Source organism: Meleagris gallopavo, chromosome 3, assembly GCF_905368555.1.
Source record: "Meleagris gallopavo chromosome 3, MGAL_WU_HG_1.1, whole genome shotgun sequence".
Taxonomy (NCBI): Eukaryota; Metazoa; Chordata; class Aves; order Galliformes; family Phasianidae; genus Meleagris; species Meleagris gallopavo.
This window is the reverse complement of record NC_139406.1, coordinates 25,360,644-25,377,197: the sequence shown is the minus strand read 5'-3', so window position 1 is coordinate 25,377,197 and position 16,554 is coordinate 25,360,644. Positions and strand designations below refer to the sequence as shown.

Genomic DNA, 16,554 nt, shown 5'->3' with positions numbered 1-16,554 from the left:
AATAGCTTGAAATAGTATTACAGTAATATGAATATCATTCCTCCAGCAAGAATTACACTATTCTTTTTTTAATAATCATTCAGTAGGAAAATTAATCCTGTTGAACGCTGTAGTGATTTAATGATAAGGAGGGGAGTAGAGATAAACCACTCAAGTTTACAGAACAAACTTTAAATAACATGGCCTAGCATTTAACTCCTTAAACTTGAAAGGAAATTGAAATAACTTCCTAATTAACTTGCAAAATAAATCAAATTCTTGCTTATGACTTTAATGGATGAAGGTCAACTGCTGATTCTTTGTTGATTCAAACGTGATCTGTTTGGAGATCATGTAATTTGTGTGTGTGTGTGTGTGTGTGTGTGTGTGTGTGAAAATTAGAAAGCAAGCTCAGAATCAGTAGATTTCAGTTTACTGTGAACAAATCCTTACCCCTGCCAGAGTTTTTGCAATGTTAGAAACAAATAAATAGATAATAAGATAAAACTGAGTTTCCTGTAACAGTTAGTATGGCTAGTTTACTGCTTCCTTTTGCCTACCAAGCTTTCTGTGAGTTCTAAAACTGCATTCAGCAAATGTAAGGTGCAGTCAGCTTTCACAGTCAGAAGGTCATGTTTATCTGGCTTTGTCTGATTTCTCTATAGATGGATTGGTAAATCTGTAAATAGGGCTTGTTATTCAGCAACTCCTGTAATTTTATTCCAGATGTGTGGCATTACAAATAAACTCTGAAATGCAGGATTTGGAAGGGTGTCTGCACTCATATAACACATCAACATACTGAAGGTTCAAAAAATTCTATGCTGTTTTATGTCTTACGAATATTCTTTTACTATCTTCTATCTGATTTCATTTTAGATATCTATTTTTGCTCGTCCAAACAATACTTTTCACTTACCTTCAGACCCATCTGTCCCTTTTGTGATGGTTGGTCCAGGAACGGGGATTGCACCATTTATTGGTTTCCTGCAACACAGGTATGCACAACACTTCTACATAGAAAGCAGCTTTTTAATGTTGAGAAAAAATTACAGGTTCAGATATTTTTATTTTTTTAATTTGGGAAAAGAATGTTGGTTTTTTTTGTATGTTTTTGTATTTGTTGCTGTTAAACTAAAAACAGCAGTGGAAATTTCACAAATATATGTGTGAACTATTGTTTAATGCTTTATTTTTTATCCTGTTCTCTCTTTATGACACTTAAAGAACTCTGTGGAAGCCAAAAAATGTAACAAAACCAAACCAAAACAACCACAGAAAACAAACATAAATATTTAGTGGATATTATGACAAGGGACACTGCTATTTTTTGCTTATCTACAGACAGCGCTCTTTTTATTAGTTCTGTTACTTGCATGGCTTCAAAGGTAGATGCCTTTCTTTCCTCCTACAGCAGCTTAATTTTGTAAGGCAAAAAGAAACTTGCTCAAAAAGTGAGATCAACACCACTGATAAGTTTAAAAAGAAAGAAAACTGAGAAAGAGAATTTTTTACATGCTTCTGACTGCACGAATCTGCTGTAAGCAAAACATTGTGTACAACCCTCACTATTTACTTTATTTTATCCCCTAAACATTCCTTTCTCTCAGATTTATTTTGTGTTTTATTTTCAAGGATTTGTAGCATTCCATACGTATTTGATCAATGTTAAATAAGATCTCTCACATGTAACTAGGCAGTTTTAGCTAAAACCCCTGTAAAGTAATTTCGTTAGCGTTATTTGAAGAAAATAAAATAACTTTTCTGATGGTATAGAGGTAAATTGATTGTTGTTCCTGAACTCTTCCAGTCTTCTGCATCTAAATGCTGAAAATGATTTGTGCTGAGTTTTCCCCAGATATTTTTACAGTGCTTCCATTGAAAGTTAAGGGGTAACAATTACTCCTTATTCAGTGATCGGAATTGTTTTATGAGATGTTCAGAAGTGCCATACCTCACTATTCCAATATGAAGCTGTGACAAAGACAAAGAAACAACAACAAAAAACTTTGAAATTGATTGAATTTGAGCTGGGCCGGAAGTGAGTACTCAACGAAATCAGAAAAGGAAGGTTATTTACCTTAAGTCATTTCACATTAATAAGCCTCAGGGCAGGCAGAAAAGCACTATCATAAGTGAGAATTACACCATATGAGTTTTAGTTTCTGCACTTGATAAAACAGGATTGGATTTACATACATTTACATAAAGTCAGTACTTCAATATTTATTTATTTTTTTTCTGTTCAGGCAGAAACTGAGAGAAGAACATACAGACTGGGAATTTGGAGAGACATGGCTCTTTTTTGGTTGTCGGCATCAGGATAGAGATTATTTATTCAAGCAAGTTCACTATTTAAAATTCTGTGTGTCTCATTTGTATTCATGAGGGGATGTTTATCTCAGAGCTATTACTAACGCTTTTTATTGCCTTTCAGAGATGAGCTCAGATGTTTTCTTGAAAATGGGACATTAACTCATCTGAAGGTTTGTTTCTCAAGAGACTCTTCAACAGCAGAAGTAGCTCAGCCTAAGTATGTGCAAGATGTCATTAGGCTTCATGCAAAGGAGGTTGCCAGAGTCCTGCTGAAAGAGAGTGGTTACTTCTATGTATGTGGGTGAGTAGAGTGTCATGGACAGTCTCAGAAAGAGAACAGAGTTAGCAAAAGTTTGAAGCTTTAGAAAGAGTTAAAGGTGTCTGAATAAAAGGAGCAGCATGACACTGAAACTTCCTTTCTGGAACACCAGGATTTATTGTGTCCATCAGTAAACATATAGCTTGTAACCATGCAGTTCCCCTGCTGCTTCAGTTGCTTGTTATTTATTTTTCTGTTTTAGTATTCAGATGAGCTGTAATAGGTTTCAAACTAATTGATTGCTCTTAAGAAAATTAAATACTGGAATACATGTGGTGATAAAGCACACAGTGGTGAGGCAGCAGAAACTTCTGCTGCATTCCACACTTTGATGGACCAGGATGCTACCTGAACCTAGAAATTTAAGGTTTTTCATTCCAGATTTCAAAGTTCTGTTGCCATCGTAAAGTTCCATAACAGTAATACACTTTACAGTAAAGTCTTATTTGTGAACGGTAACTTGCCTGGATGTTTCGTATTCTTAGAGAGAGTATTGATAAATGGAGAGCTGTTTGAACACAGGGCTTAATGTCAGTATTTTCTCCTGCAGAAATTAATGTATACTGTTTGTATTAAAAATAACATTGATAATAAGTGAGGATTTTTATGTGCGTTGTATAGTTTTGGAACTATGCGGTTACTATATAACATACTTCAACATATCCAGTTCTCCCTAAAATAAAAGAATTAGTTTGTGACAGCTCAACTGGGGATCCAACGTTTTTTTTCCTTGTATATTACCATGTAATATTTGTTTGAGAGAAACCCTTGTTCTTTTCAATGCTCAGCTGTGTGAAAACTCAGTGGATCTCTTGCCATACAATACATAAGCTGTTTTTGTCTGTTTTTTATCTTTTCCAATATTACAACTTCTTAAACTGTTGATAAAAGAAAAAATAGTGTTTTGCATTTTCCTTCTTTTTTTTTTTCTCCCCCAGAGATAAGAAGCACATGGCTGATGATGTAAGTGATGCTTTATTGGACATTTTAAGTATAGAAATGGAAGTTGACAAATTGGAAGCAATGAAAACCATGGCCATGCTTCGAGAAGCAAAACGCTATTTGCAGGATGTTTGGAGCTAACCATTTAGCTTTTTCTGTGTCATTGTAAGACAAAAGATTTTGCTTTGCTTTCACGTTTATGCTTTTAATTAGAATCAACAAAAGTGCCGTTGTCACGCACATTTTAACTTTCTCTGCTGATCTTTCACTTTGGAATGTGAAGCCTTTTCAAGGATGGCAAACCAGTCCGTCTTCGAAATGTATTGTTTTTAGCAACATTGCATAATGGACTGTGTCAATACCTTGGTTCTCTGACTTTTGAGATTGCTTTCGTGTAGAAAATCACATTTTTTCCTGTAATTTATACATAAAGAAGCTACAAAGTAAATATGTTATTCAACTGTACACCATCAAATACATTAATGACTTAAACACCATTTGGACAAGAGGGAATGGCCTCAAGTTGCGCTGGGAGAAGTTCAGGTTGGATATTAGGAAGAATTGATTCTCCAGAAGAGTGGTCAGATGCTGGAATGGGCTGCACAGAGAGGTGATTGAGTCACCATCCCTGGAGGTGTTCAAGAAATGTTTGGATGTTGTACTAAAGGACATGGTTTAGTGGGAAATATTGGTGGTGAATGGACAGTTGGACTGGATGATCTTGGAGGTCTTTCCCAAGCCTGGTGATTCTGTGAGTCTGCACACATATGTTTTCCTTTTTCTCGAACAATAACTGCCAGAAGGAATAAAGATCGAGGGTACTGCAAAAAAAACCTGCTGCAGAATATCAACTCTGAAGTATTTTTTTAAATACCTCTATTTTGCATTTTCTCATTCAGATATCTTGAAGTTTTGCTACACTCTGCTTATCCTTATTAAAATTCCTTGCACAATTTTTTGGAAGTTTTTTTTTCATTCTTATTGCTAAAATATTAGTAGTTTAATTTGTGCAAAAGATCTCCAGTTGGGTTGAATGTGATTCCTTAGTAAAAACTTCATCAAATTGCTAAAGTAGTTTTTTTTTTTTTTTTTTTGTATTTTAATTTGAAAGTATAGTGAAATGATGTGTTTTAAAGCAGTTTCACTCACTTAAGGCAATCCATTTTATAAATCAAGCTGTTGAAATCAAATGGTTGAAATACCCAGCCTTTTTCCTTCCTACAAGGACTGTTTGGAATGCTAATAGATGGAAGAGTAAAAGTGCAAGGCATTCATACTTCTCTTCAGAACAAAGCGTTGTTTGAAATGTAGGCATTTGATTTATGAATGAGTTCTCTGCCTGTACTAGTTGGTGGTGGTGGTATTTCAGTGGCCAGCAGAAATTTCCATGTCTTCTCATTAGATGTTCTTCAGTGTTCTATGTGTTCATTGCGGTTGTTCATATTGCTCTGTAGAGCTGAAGATACATGGAACGCGGAAGACTTATTGGCATCTGCCCAAATCACTTGTGAACTATTCCATTAACTGGTGCCTTACTGCACTAGTGCTTATATTAAAGACTCTGGAGATCCTAACCTGTTTTGGAACCATCCCTGAATGTGATGTTATGTGAACACTTCTTCAGCAGTTGCAGCATATGCTGGATGATAGTAATTACTGTTGCTAGATAAAGACATAATGCTCTGTCACACAAACCCTACAGATAATATACAGTGTATGTTTTATTTAAATCTAATTGTGTAGCCTTGCTAGTACTACTTCCTAGATTATAGCTAAAGCAGTGGCCATAGTGGATCTGATTTCAGATGCCTGTACTCAAAGACCGCATGCTTTTTAAAACTTTGTCAATACCATGCCATGAATAACTTCAAGTGTATCTAATATAAAGATGATGTGCTGGAACAAACACGTTCTAAAGACTGCCATCTGTATATAGAGGTACATTCTACTTAAATAACTCTGAGTATTCAGTCTGTTATTCGGTAGGCAGTTTGTGGGGGGGCAGCATAAAGCAACACTTGAAGCAAACTGAAATGAAATGCTTAATGCTCTATTGAGCTTTATCAGTTCAAAAGAGGATGCATTCTTGCAACTTTTATATGCTGTAATGTAAATACAGGTATTCTCATTGCATATTTATGGATTTAGCAATTTGGTGTGTTGATGATCTTAAACAATTTTGTAGCAACTCATTTTTGCATGACTTCTACCATTGTATGGAAAGGGACCTTTCAAAAGCCTTACGCCTCCATATCTGGATCCAGTTATGCTTTATCTGAGTTGAGAAGACCAAAACTAAATCTGGTGGCCACTCTAATTATTTCTGTATTTATTTATCTATTTGAGTGTTGTGGAGGAGTAACAGTGGCAAAAATGATTACATGCTAGCTGGTGAATATGAGAAGAGTGTTACGTGTCTATGAGTTATGGTCTGCATAACTGATCAGTGGTGAGTTGAGAGGTGAATCTGCATTGCAGACTGGTACAGACAATTGATTGGAGTCTAAAAATGGGGCTAGTGGACACAGTGGTCTAATATAAGAGATGTAGATTATTTTAATGAATCTAAAGACTCTATTGAAGAAAATTGATATATATAAGAATCTGATCAATATTATTGTCTATCATAAATGAAAATACTTTGGCAAAAGCAGTACGTCTGTTTAGTCTCAAAATCTTATTCAAATACATTTCATATTGGAAAAAATTGGAATTTTATACAACTGCAAATTACAGTCTTGAGAAGTTGATTCAGCACCAGTACAAATTACATTTACTTTCATTAGCATTTGAATAAATGCTCCAATTCTGGTGGAAAAGATTTGTCAAATTCACAAAGCATTCAAAGCCAATTGTGCTTCTTTAAAAAGAATAGGTTTTACAAGTGATTTAAAAACAGTAATTCTGTATGACTCAGTCATTCAGGGATATTCATTTCTAAGCTGCTTTGAACTGTATTGCTTAGATGATTGACTGGACTCCATTTTTTTATTATTATCTTTTTTTTTAAAGCATTTTATGCTAACTTGGTAAATCAGCAAGGCTGTTTCCAGTGTTTCTAACAAGATGATCCTCGGGACTGACTTATCTGTGATGGGACATGACATTTTTGAACTATCTTTCAGGTGTTGTGAGATGACAAGTTCAATTGTGCTCAAATTATGAACTTCAGCAAGTAGAATTATTGTGTGACAATTGCTGAGTGTGTGGACAGGGTCAGATGCTGGGATAGCTTATTGTACAGACTTGTCTCTTGTACCGCTGTGTCTTCATATAAATTGTTCTGTCTCCCAGTTAAATGCTAGCTCCCTTCTTCTGTCTTTTCTAGACTACCACAGCATGAAATGAAGGCGATCCTGCACTTTTTTTTTTTGCTGGTGGGGACAGATTCTTACAGAATAAGCCAATCTTTACGTCACCAGCACTCTCTTATAAGATGAGAAAGGATCAGTTTGTAAGCTTCTTAAACTGTGATTAGATAGAAACTCTGTAACTCTTGGAAGATACAGAGTTTTGAATGTGGAACCTTTCCTGTTTTCATGCTGGAGTTTCTAAACTTGCTGAAAGTGGATGACATTGATGCCAGTGGAAACCTTAGTTGCACAGCTTGAAGGCAGTACATTTTTAGATTTGCTTTACCCAACAACTGAAGCAAAAACAGAAGGAGAAGAAAGAGATCCTGCTTTTTTTTTTTTTTTTTTTTTAATAAATGAATGAATTTCTGAGAATTTCATACGTTTTTAGAATATTTGTTCCTATGAAAAGCAGAATGCAGTGATTTTGTGTGTGTGTGTGTGTGTGTGTGTGTGTGTGTGTGTATGCTTGAGAATTTTATGAAAATAACAACTAAGTTAAATATAACTAATTATACTTAGGAATTCTTCCCAATATATGAGATTGTTAAAGCTCTTAGAGCTTTGCACAAGGCAAGTATTGCTTTTGAAGGTAAATGGAAACATTTTTCATATTTTTTAAAACTTTATACGAAAGTCAATTTAGATCTTGTAGGAAATAATTCTTCCAGCTGTTTTCAGTTGTTTTATTTTTCTTTATTTTAACGAGCTTTGTAAAATATCTTTTTTTTTTTTCACACATCCCTAGGATCTTAATTTAGCTTTTGTCTTCTTTACATGTTAGATGTGTTTTGAAATGTTAGTCTAGACAATTTTGTCTTTCAGTTTACACAGCTGTATTTTACTGTGAAGGTACATGTAGACCTTTGTTCAGAGGATGTCAACAGAATACTGCTAAGAAAAAGATAGCTACCAGGTATTACCCTCTATTCATTTTGTGATACTGAAAGAATACGGGATTTTCTTTGCTTTTTCATTTACCAGAAGGAGACTTAGGAGTTCATAAATATACAATAAAAAGAAATACGTGTTTGTGTAAACTACTGTATAGATATAGAAAAAAATTGATTTTCTCATTCATTGTTTCTTATTGTGCCTACAGCACAATAGATGCTTGCAAAGACACGAGCTGTGTTTCTTCATCTAGTTCATATTAATCTCGCTAACTGTAAAGGATTTTAAAGAGCAAAACATTACAAACTCACATTAGTGTCAAAATATTGAGGAAGAAGAAAACATGTAAATTCTGTAAGTGAAGAAGAAGAGTTATCATCCCATGTTTTTATTTACGCATTCAATCTGTAGAATGTGAGTCTAATCTAGATTACTTTTGAAAGGTCATGGTAAGAGAGAGGTTCCTGAGGACTGGAGGAAAGCAAATGTCACTCCTGTCTTTAATAAGAGCAAGATAGACCTGTGGCACCACACGGTAGTCAGCCTTACCTTATGGGGACAGTGGAGCAAATCATTCTGGAAACCATTTCTAAAAATAAAACAGCATTTGGGATTAGTCACCATAGATAAAGGGGAAATTGACCAATGTAGTAGCCTTGTTAAATGAGAAGGCTAGCTTGATGGATCAGGCAATCAGTGCAGCACTAGATGATGCTTTGCACAATTTTTCCTTTTGATTCCTTAAATGGCTTGATTTCATTTCGCGAATTATAAAATCTCTTTACTATTTTACTCCAACTTAGCTGCCTCACTTCAGGAAAGCAAATCATGTCCCTGTAACGAACATCCATACTTTATGGAAATCCTGGATTTGGTGATGATTCAATCTCTTGGAATTCATGAAATTTACAGTTTTGATGACAGTGTAACCTGTAATATACATGGATTTCAATTCAACTGAATGTGCAGTGGGTGCAAGAGTTGAGGTTATTATTGCACTGCACCCTCCCCTGCACACCAGTCATTTGTCACCAGTGCAGTTTATGCTTGGGTTATGCACAATTGACTCTTGAAAACATCACTAAAAATCACACAGTAGTGTTAAAAGTTTACAACCTTGTGGGGCTGCATTACTCGCTGTCCAGGGTTGCATGGGGCCTGTGGGCTACAGGTTGGACAGACATGTCTCACGGTCTGCAGTCTCCTAGCCCTCGGTGCTTTCTGAAATGTTCAATATTGCACATAGTAGGAAAAGGAAGGGGGAGGAGGGGGAAACACTACATGGACGACTGCTGCTAGAGCCATTTCTCTTCCTTGGAAGATTGCATTAAGAAATGATCACTTACAAAATTGCTTATACTTTGCATGCCACATTTCTTTCTTAACAAAACTTCAACATAAAATTCAGCAGTATTTTTCCATTAAAAGATTTTCAGCAGCAGGTTGGGCAGTGTCTGTGACAACATTTGTTTTGTGTTCCTGCTTTGTTTGGGCCAAAGCCAGATTAATCTCTTAAAAGAAAATATTCAAGATATGGTATGAACTTCTGTGATTCAGTATGTCTGGGCAAGTTCATCCTCAACAGAACTAAATTAAAAACAAACTGGTTGACTTACTGTGAGTCAGGCTGGGAAAAAAAAAAAAAAAAAAAGTACATCCGGGCTTTGCTAAGCCAGCTGGCAGAATAGCTGGCAGAACAATTTTTTTTGTTTGTATTTCTAATGTTGGGCTTCATCAAAGAATGATTACATTGCATTTTTTCAGTCACTTATGCAAGCTGTGTAGCACTGCAAGATATTCAGCTTTGATCTAGGCAGAGATGTAAGTAATTGTGAGTTTCAGATGATCACTTAAATTTCTAATGTATCTAAAGAGGATGTGCAGTAGACAACATCTCTGGAAGTTTAGTATGCAAAGTATTTATTGATAGATAGCTGAGATTCATATTCTCATTGGTGTAGATTGTTGACTTTCTGATGTGCCTTTAGAACGCATGCCATACCCATTACTCATTGTGATAGATACCTTTAAGTTTGTGACTTTTAAAAACTATTTCTTCTTCCACCTCAAGTTTGAGCTTCAGCACCTTCCATCATTTCAATGGCACTGAGATAAATGTGAGGTCAGTTGCTGCTGCTATGACACAAGGAACACGATGGTTGTGAGAAGGTGCTTATTTCTTCCCTGTGCAGTCCACGTAAGGTTGTGTATAGCAAATGGTCTTGAGGGTTCATGGTACTGCTTGGCCTTACGTATGTTGTGTGTGAATGCTTTCTGTGAGGCCGTAGCCCGTTCCAGTAAGTAAGAATGCAGATTGTGTCATCTATGGAATTTTGCATGACCCTGGAATTGATTCTGTCCCCAAGCATCCCCAGAGGTGGAGGGGGGCTGTGCTGCATTTCATTCTTATGAAAGGCACAGCTTGTCCATCTGGGTCTGTAACAAAGAGTGTCAACACGGGATGGGAGCTGATAGAAGTAGAAACAAGCCAGTTATCCAAATCACATACATAGAGAGAAATTGGAGTGTGTTTGTACACTGAACAATTTGTTACTAAAACTATAATGCATTGTATCTAAATACAAGAAGAACCACAAGATACATAACACTGAATAAGTGATTCAATGTGGGCTGTCAGCTGTTGATGACCCTAAATTTTTTTTACCTTTATTCTAGGAGAAAGGCATAGAAGGTCATTAAAATAAATTATGGCCTTGCAGTGCTTTTAGTTGGTGTCAGGAGGACTGCTCTTTACGTGGGGGGACGAGGGAGAGGAAAGTAGTAAACACACTAGTTCTGATTTTTTTTTTTACTTAAATCAAGTAACAAACAATAACAAACTAGGTCTCCTTTAACATTTGAAAATGTTTGAATGTCACAAGTACGCATTACCAAGTTCAGACTCAAGTTTTTGATTCCTGATTCTGCCCAAGATTTCTAGTGTGATATCCAGCAAGGCAATCTCTGCATCAATTTTTCATCTCTAAAATGGGCAGAATTATTCTTCAGTTACTTTGTTCCCTTTTTTCTGTTTGATTTGTAAGATGTTTGAAATCAGGGTCATTATTTATAACATCTGTCCATAGGCTAAGATGAGCCTAACTGGGAACAAGTGGAAAAAATTGGAAAAAACATCCACTTGAGTGCATCCTGGAAGTTCCATAGAACCCTGACAGAGACCACCCCAGGAGAGAGTACTTTAAGGACCCAGAAAGGATCCAAAGGGCTTTTGGTTCATCAGTGATGGGGACAGAGAAAATTCAATAGCTGTCTGCCTTGCCTGATCCCCCAGAAGACCCTTCCATTCTGGGATTGCTGCAGGTCAAAAGAGTAGCTGTTGTTAACTGCTACCATGACAGTGCAGAAGCAGCAATATTGCACCAACGAAGACTCCCTATATCCCATCCAAGAGAGCATTTGTTTACTGAAGAGGTGGGGAGTGATCAACAAGATTTGCTCACTCTTTAATAGTCCCATACAGCCAGTGCAAAAATCAGATGGAGAGTGGAAGCGAACAGTGGACTTTGCAGGTTGGCCCATAGGCTGAAGGAATGACACCTGTGTAGAAGAGAGTGGGGGTGGTTAATGAGGATGTATTGGATGGTGTGGGAATGGAGCATGAAGTAGGTGGTACAGAATAAGTGGTGAAGATCCTATTGAGTCTGGCAGCAACCTGTGAAATATTTTGCTAAATTACTGATTTGTGTCTTAAATAGTGTTGATAACATGGGAATATATTACCAATTATTGAATAGAGCCTAGAAATTCTTACTTCCCTCACCCATGAGTTGTGGTTACTTAGGGCAACACAGTTGCTTTAAATTATTTTCTCATCAAAATCCATAAATTCCACCATTATACAACTCTTGCTAAATAACAAGTTTTAAGATTCTGTGTAGCTCTGAGTATAATTGTGATCCACTGCAAATCAAGGTGTTTCAATTGTATCAGTTATATATGCATTTTAATACAACACTTTACCTGGTTTGCTGCTTATCCTCCATTTTCAGATTGCATGAATCACCCCTTCTTGTCTCTTAATTACTGTATAATACCTTAATGTCAACTACAGGTGTTATTTCTGCGGAAAACCTGGACTTAAAATGTTATTTCTGTAATGTGACCACCTGCAGTCTGGGAAAAGATCTAACTGGTTTCTCTTTCCATGTTCCTGTTTTCCTCCTGTCTCAATTATTTCTTTGTTCTCGTTCCTTTTCATACACTCTTCTGTCATCTGCTTTTCTTCTTTTGCAGATGCATGTATTTCACTGGTATCTTCTCTCTCCTCTTGTACTTTTAGCTGTATTTCTCATGCCAGAAGGTCTAGTTTGAACATTTGCATTAGGACATAACCTACCTCCACAGGTGATTCTGCTTCCAGAAGGTGTCTCATGTTTTCCATCAGTTTTTCTGTTTCATGGCAATATTCTCAATGGTAGTGACTAGACTTTTTTTTCTCACAGAAGTCTGGGAGTGCTGTTGATAAAAGATGTAGAGCATATAGAGATGGCTGAAAGCTGGCGGAGTCAGCAGTGGAAGAATTTTTTCCTTGCTGTGTATTTCAGAAACTATTGCTATAAAATCCATTTTCTTTAAGCACAGGCGCTTTCTTCATCTCTTGATGAAATGACTCCATATCTCTGAGCTTATACTGGGGAATTTTTGCACATTCTGGGTTGTCTTCTGCAGAAGTCTTCATTCCCCACCAGACGTTCAGAGTAGAAAAAGAGATGGAAATATTTCTCTGGTACCAATACCTCTGAACTAGAGAATATGATGTAGGTAGCTGTGTCATCACTTAAATTCATTTAATTCTTTGCTAAAAAATCTCTTGTCAAGGGAAACCAAGAATATGTGTACATAATACATGCCTTCAGCACTGGTTGTATGTGAGAAGTCAGAAAAAGAATCTACAGTCTCTTTTTCCTGTTCTTATGATCACCCAGGGGGAAGAAAAATCAGTCCCTGGCAAGTCAGCAAATAAGCACTCAGTGGTCAATACCCAGATTTCCGTTGCTGTAAATCTGCTCACAGCATGTATAGGAGGCTTTTTTCAAGAAAGAAGATGAAGGATCATGACAGTGGGAGTAATATATTTGAAAAGTCATGGATTAATTTTCAGTATACTTGCTTTGTATTTTTTTTCCCTCAAATTTCCTTGCTGCATGCTGTTATTGAGAGAGAAGCCTTGATCTGAAGGGATCACTCACTGTCTGTGGTTAATTCCTCAGATTTCAGAGTAAATGCAGTGGCTTTGCCAAGATAAACTGCCCAGTTGATCTCAGCTAGAAAACTGTAATAGGGGAAAAAATAAAGGCAGTTTTGCCACACGTAAGTGGACCTGCTTTCTGAGGAAATAGGGCATCTTGCACTGCTGTCATCTGCAATGTTTCAGTCCATTTAAATTTGCAGTTGAAGTTAGATGAAAATTCCAACAAAGACAACAGTATAGGATGTTACAGTACAGAAATGTGCTGAACCAACACAGTCAGTGACCTGCCTTAGACAGTGAGTGCTTCCTGGCCAGCTTATGGTGAGCTGGTGTTTGGGGAAATGCATTCACCGACAGTGTCTCCTTGTAGGAGAGAGTGTGCACTGCAGTGTATTCTCCTGTTGCTCCCTACTGAGTATATCAACAGTAGGATCATGTGCTCCACAAACACTCTTCTGCTGTTACATCAAACTTCCATCACCGATCTCTGATAGCATGGCCTTGAGCAGCTGCAGTGCTAGAGAATACATTTTGATGCATCTTCTTTGAATCACAGAATCCTTAGATTTTTGAAGGAACCTTTAAAGGTCATCTAGTCCAACTCCCCTGCAATGAACGGGAACATGCACAGTAGATCATGTTGCCCAGGGTCTTATTCCAGCCTCACCTTGAAAGTCTCCAGGAACAGAACATCAACACCACTGGGCAACCTATTTCAGTGCTCACCATCGTCACTGTAAAAGATTTTTTCCTTTTATTCCATCTAAATCTACCTTCTTCAGGCTTGTAGCCATTTTCCCTTCATCTGCTGAAGAGTCTGTTCCCTTCTTTCCTGAGCTTTCCTAAAGCTCTCCTTTAGATACTGAAAGGCCACAATCAGGTCACCTCACAGCCTTCACCTGGCTGAACAGCCCCAGCTCCCTCAACCTGTCCTCATAGTAGAAGTGTTCCATTCCTTGGATCATTTTTGTGGCTTTGGTACTGTACAACAGGCAACTGGAGAGAATACACATCAAGCAACATTCACTGTGACTGCCTCTGTTAGGAGTGCTAAAGTATCATGGCACTGTTCAAAAGTAAATAAAAGATCACTTTAGAAGAAAACAGCAGGAGAGAAGGAAACACGAGGCTGTCCATTGATTAAAGTTCAGAACAATTTTAAAAGGACTGAAAATGATTACAAAGGCTAGAGACTGTTTAACAGATTTAACCCCAAGCACTTCTATTTATCATTTCTGGCTCGTACAATTAACTTCATTTCAGAAGCAGTGACAGATAGACTTCTTGATTTATGATTTATTTTGGCTGAGGCCTGAAATAGCCTCTGAGAACCCTTGTAGCAGAAATCTTTTGTATTGACCTGAGGGAGAATTGATCTCCAACAGAAGGTAAAGCAAATTCATAGCGTTGCTGCAAAGTCACATCTTACAAAAAAGGCTCATCAATCTTGATGCCCTGTTTAATTTTCTTTCTAAGAGATCTAATCTTTTTTGGAGAAATGGCTGTAAATAAGATGTCAAAAAAAAAAAAAAAAAAGCACCAATAAGTTTGAAAATGTTTTTAAAGCAGGAAACTGTTTTTCAAAACTTGCATTTTTATTTCAAGCTGGGACCATGTTGGTGTTCATACTTCTTAGTATGACTTAATCCTCAACTCACCCAAGCCCAGAGGACCTGAGAGGCAGCTGATGCATGTCAAAACAAAGCCACTCTGTCATCTTTCACCTGTTGTGGAGTACTTGGAAAGATCCCCATTGAAGGAAAGCAAACGTTGCACTGTCTTCGATACAAACTAAAAGGACAGCTAGAGGAGTAACAGACATTAAACTCTCTTTGGTCTTTTGAAAAGTCATGAATCGAGTCTTCTGTATGAAGATATAAATGGGATAGCGTTACTAGCATTTTTCTTTCACTTATGAGGAAATGAGTTTTCTGAATAGTACAGATGTAATAGTAGCTAAACCAAGCATTGTTCCTTCCCAGAATGCCACACTTTAGAAATTCCAAAATACCAGGACAAATTGGCTTCAATATCATTTTAGGATACCTCCTGAATATGATTAAACAGCTACAGTCTATCTGTATCACATTTGTTACATTTTTCAAGGATTTTGCTGAAGCAAACAAACCAGGCATGATACTAGTCATTGTATAAAAAAAACGTGTATACCTACTGCACAAAAGCAATGAAATGTTTTTAGGTCTATTTATCTACAGTTATTGCTTTTTGGGGGGCTTTTGTTTGTTTGTTTGTTTTTTGAGAGAGAGACAATAAATAGGTTTGCTTTGTTTGAATTTAATCAGTAAGGACATGTAGTAGACTAGCTAAAAAATACTGATTAAACCGGTAAGGAACTTTAATGTAATTTCATTTAAATGAGGAAATCTAATTGCCTAGGCCTTTCTTGTTTTAATTTTTGAGAAACAAAAAAAAAAAAAAAAAAAGGAAAAAAAAGGTGAGATCTGAAGTTGAATAAATGACTGATACCTTGTGACTCCTTTCTAAGCTTCTGCTTATGTTTCTGCCAAGGCAAGTAGCTGTGAGGTGCTGCCATTCTAACAAGCAGTGCTTGAAGCAAAGCTGGTCATTGCCCAGGGTCATCTCTTCAGATCACAGGTAACAAAGACAACCTGAATATTCACCTTGTTTTTGAAGCAGTCTGTCCTCAGATTCTACCCTGGGGAGACCTTCAAAACAGAAGTTGTAGATTGTTATTATTTCCCTTGAGGGTCAGAATTTGAACCATTTCACTAAGGAAGCTGGAAAATACCAGAAGTGAAGTACTAAGCTATTCTGTATTAAATTTAACCTTACCTTTTTTCTTCCAATGAGAGAGCTCCTCCAATGAGCTCCTCAGGAGCTGTAGTTTGATTATTGTTAGATCTCTCTCCTGGACAGCCCAATTTGGCCAAGAGACGTCCATCAGAACAGACCAGACAGTTCTAGTAAAAGGTCTTTCAGTGTTCAGCTACTCTGCTTTGAAGTATTGAAGCTGAATATTTATAGCATACTTTCCACTTTGCAAGATTATGGTTTTCAGTGAGAGTAATTCACAAATGGGGGAAAACAAAGCCAGTCATTAGACCAGCCACATCCAACTCATCCAACTTGCAGTCCACAGGCCACATGCAGCCCAGCTCAGCCCATCCTGCAGCCTCCCTATGCCATCATGGCAGCATCACTGCCCTGCCAAGCAGCCCAGCCCAGCCAGCGTGCAGCCTTGGTGTACTCCCATTGCTCAGCAACAACCACACATCAGCATGGTATTGGCACTGTCTGAGCTGAAAGCAGGACAGAGGAGGCTGCAGTGCAGTTCAGTGCTGGTTCCAGCAGCTGCCACACACCCTCAGTCAAATTGAATCCCGCATGCATTGCACATCACATGCACTTGTGCCATCAGTGAGTAAAACATGTCATCTCAAAAGAAAACAGGGCCCCTAAACAAGAAAAGTCCTGGATGAAGGAAGAGAATCCAGTGATAAATGGACAGGTGTGTGCTTTTTTGTCAAGACAAATAATATGGTACTCTGCTTAATTTA

The 16,554-nt window shown here is 37.2% G+C and overlaps 1 protein-coding gene across 1 annotated transcript in view; it reads left to right on the top strand.

The window, feature by feature from the left end:
• MTRR (5-methyltetrahydrofolate-homocysteine methyltransferase reductase) overlaps positions 1–4,511 on the top strand; it is a 29,034-nt gene extending 24,523 nt beyond the window's left edge. The window contains exons 13-16 of the mRNA XM_010708518.4: positions 859–977; positions 2,229–2,321; positions 2,417–2,596; positions 3,553–4,511. Of these exons, the coding sequence (XP_010706820.2) occupies positions 859–977; positions 2,229–2,321; positions 2,417–2,596; positions 3,553–3,697 (537 nt within the window). The 3' untranslated portion in view covers positions 3,698–4,511. The remainder of the gene's footprint in view (positions 1–858; positions 978–2,228; positions 2,322–2,416; positions 2,597–3,552) is intronic.
• The last annotated feature ends 12,043 nt before the right edge of the window (positions 4,512–16,554 follow it).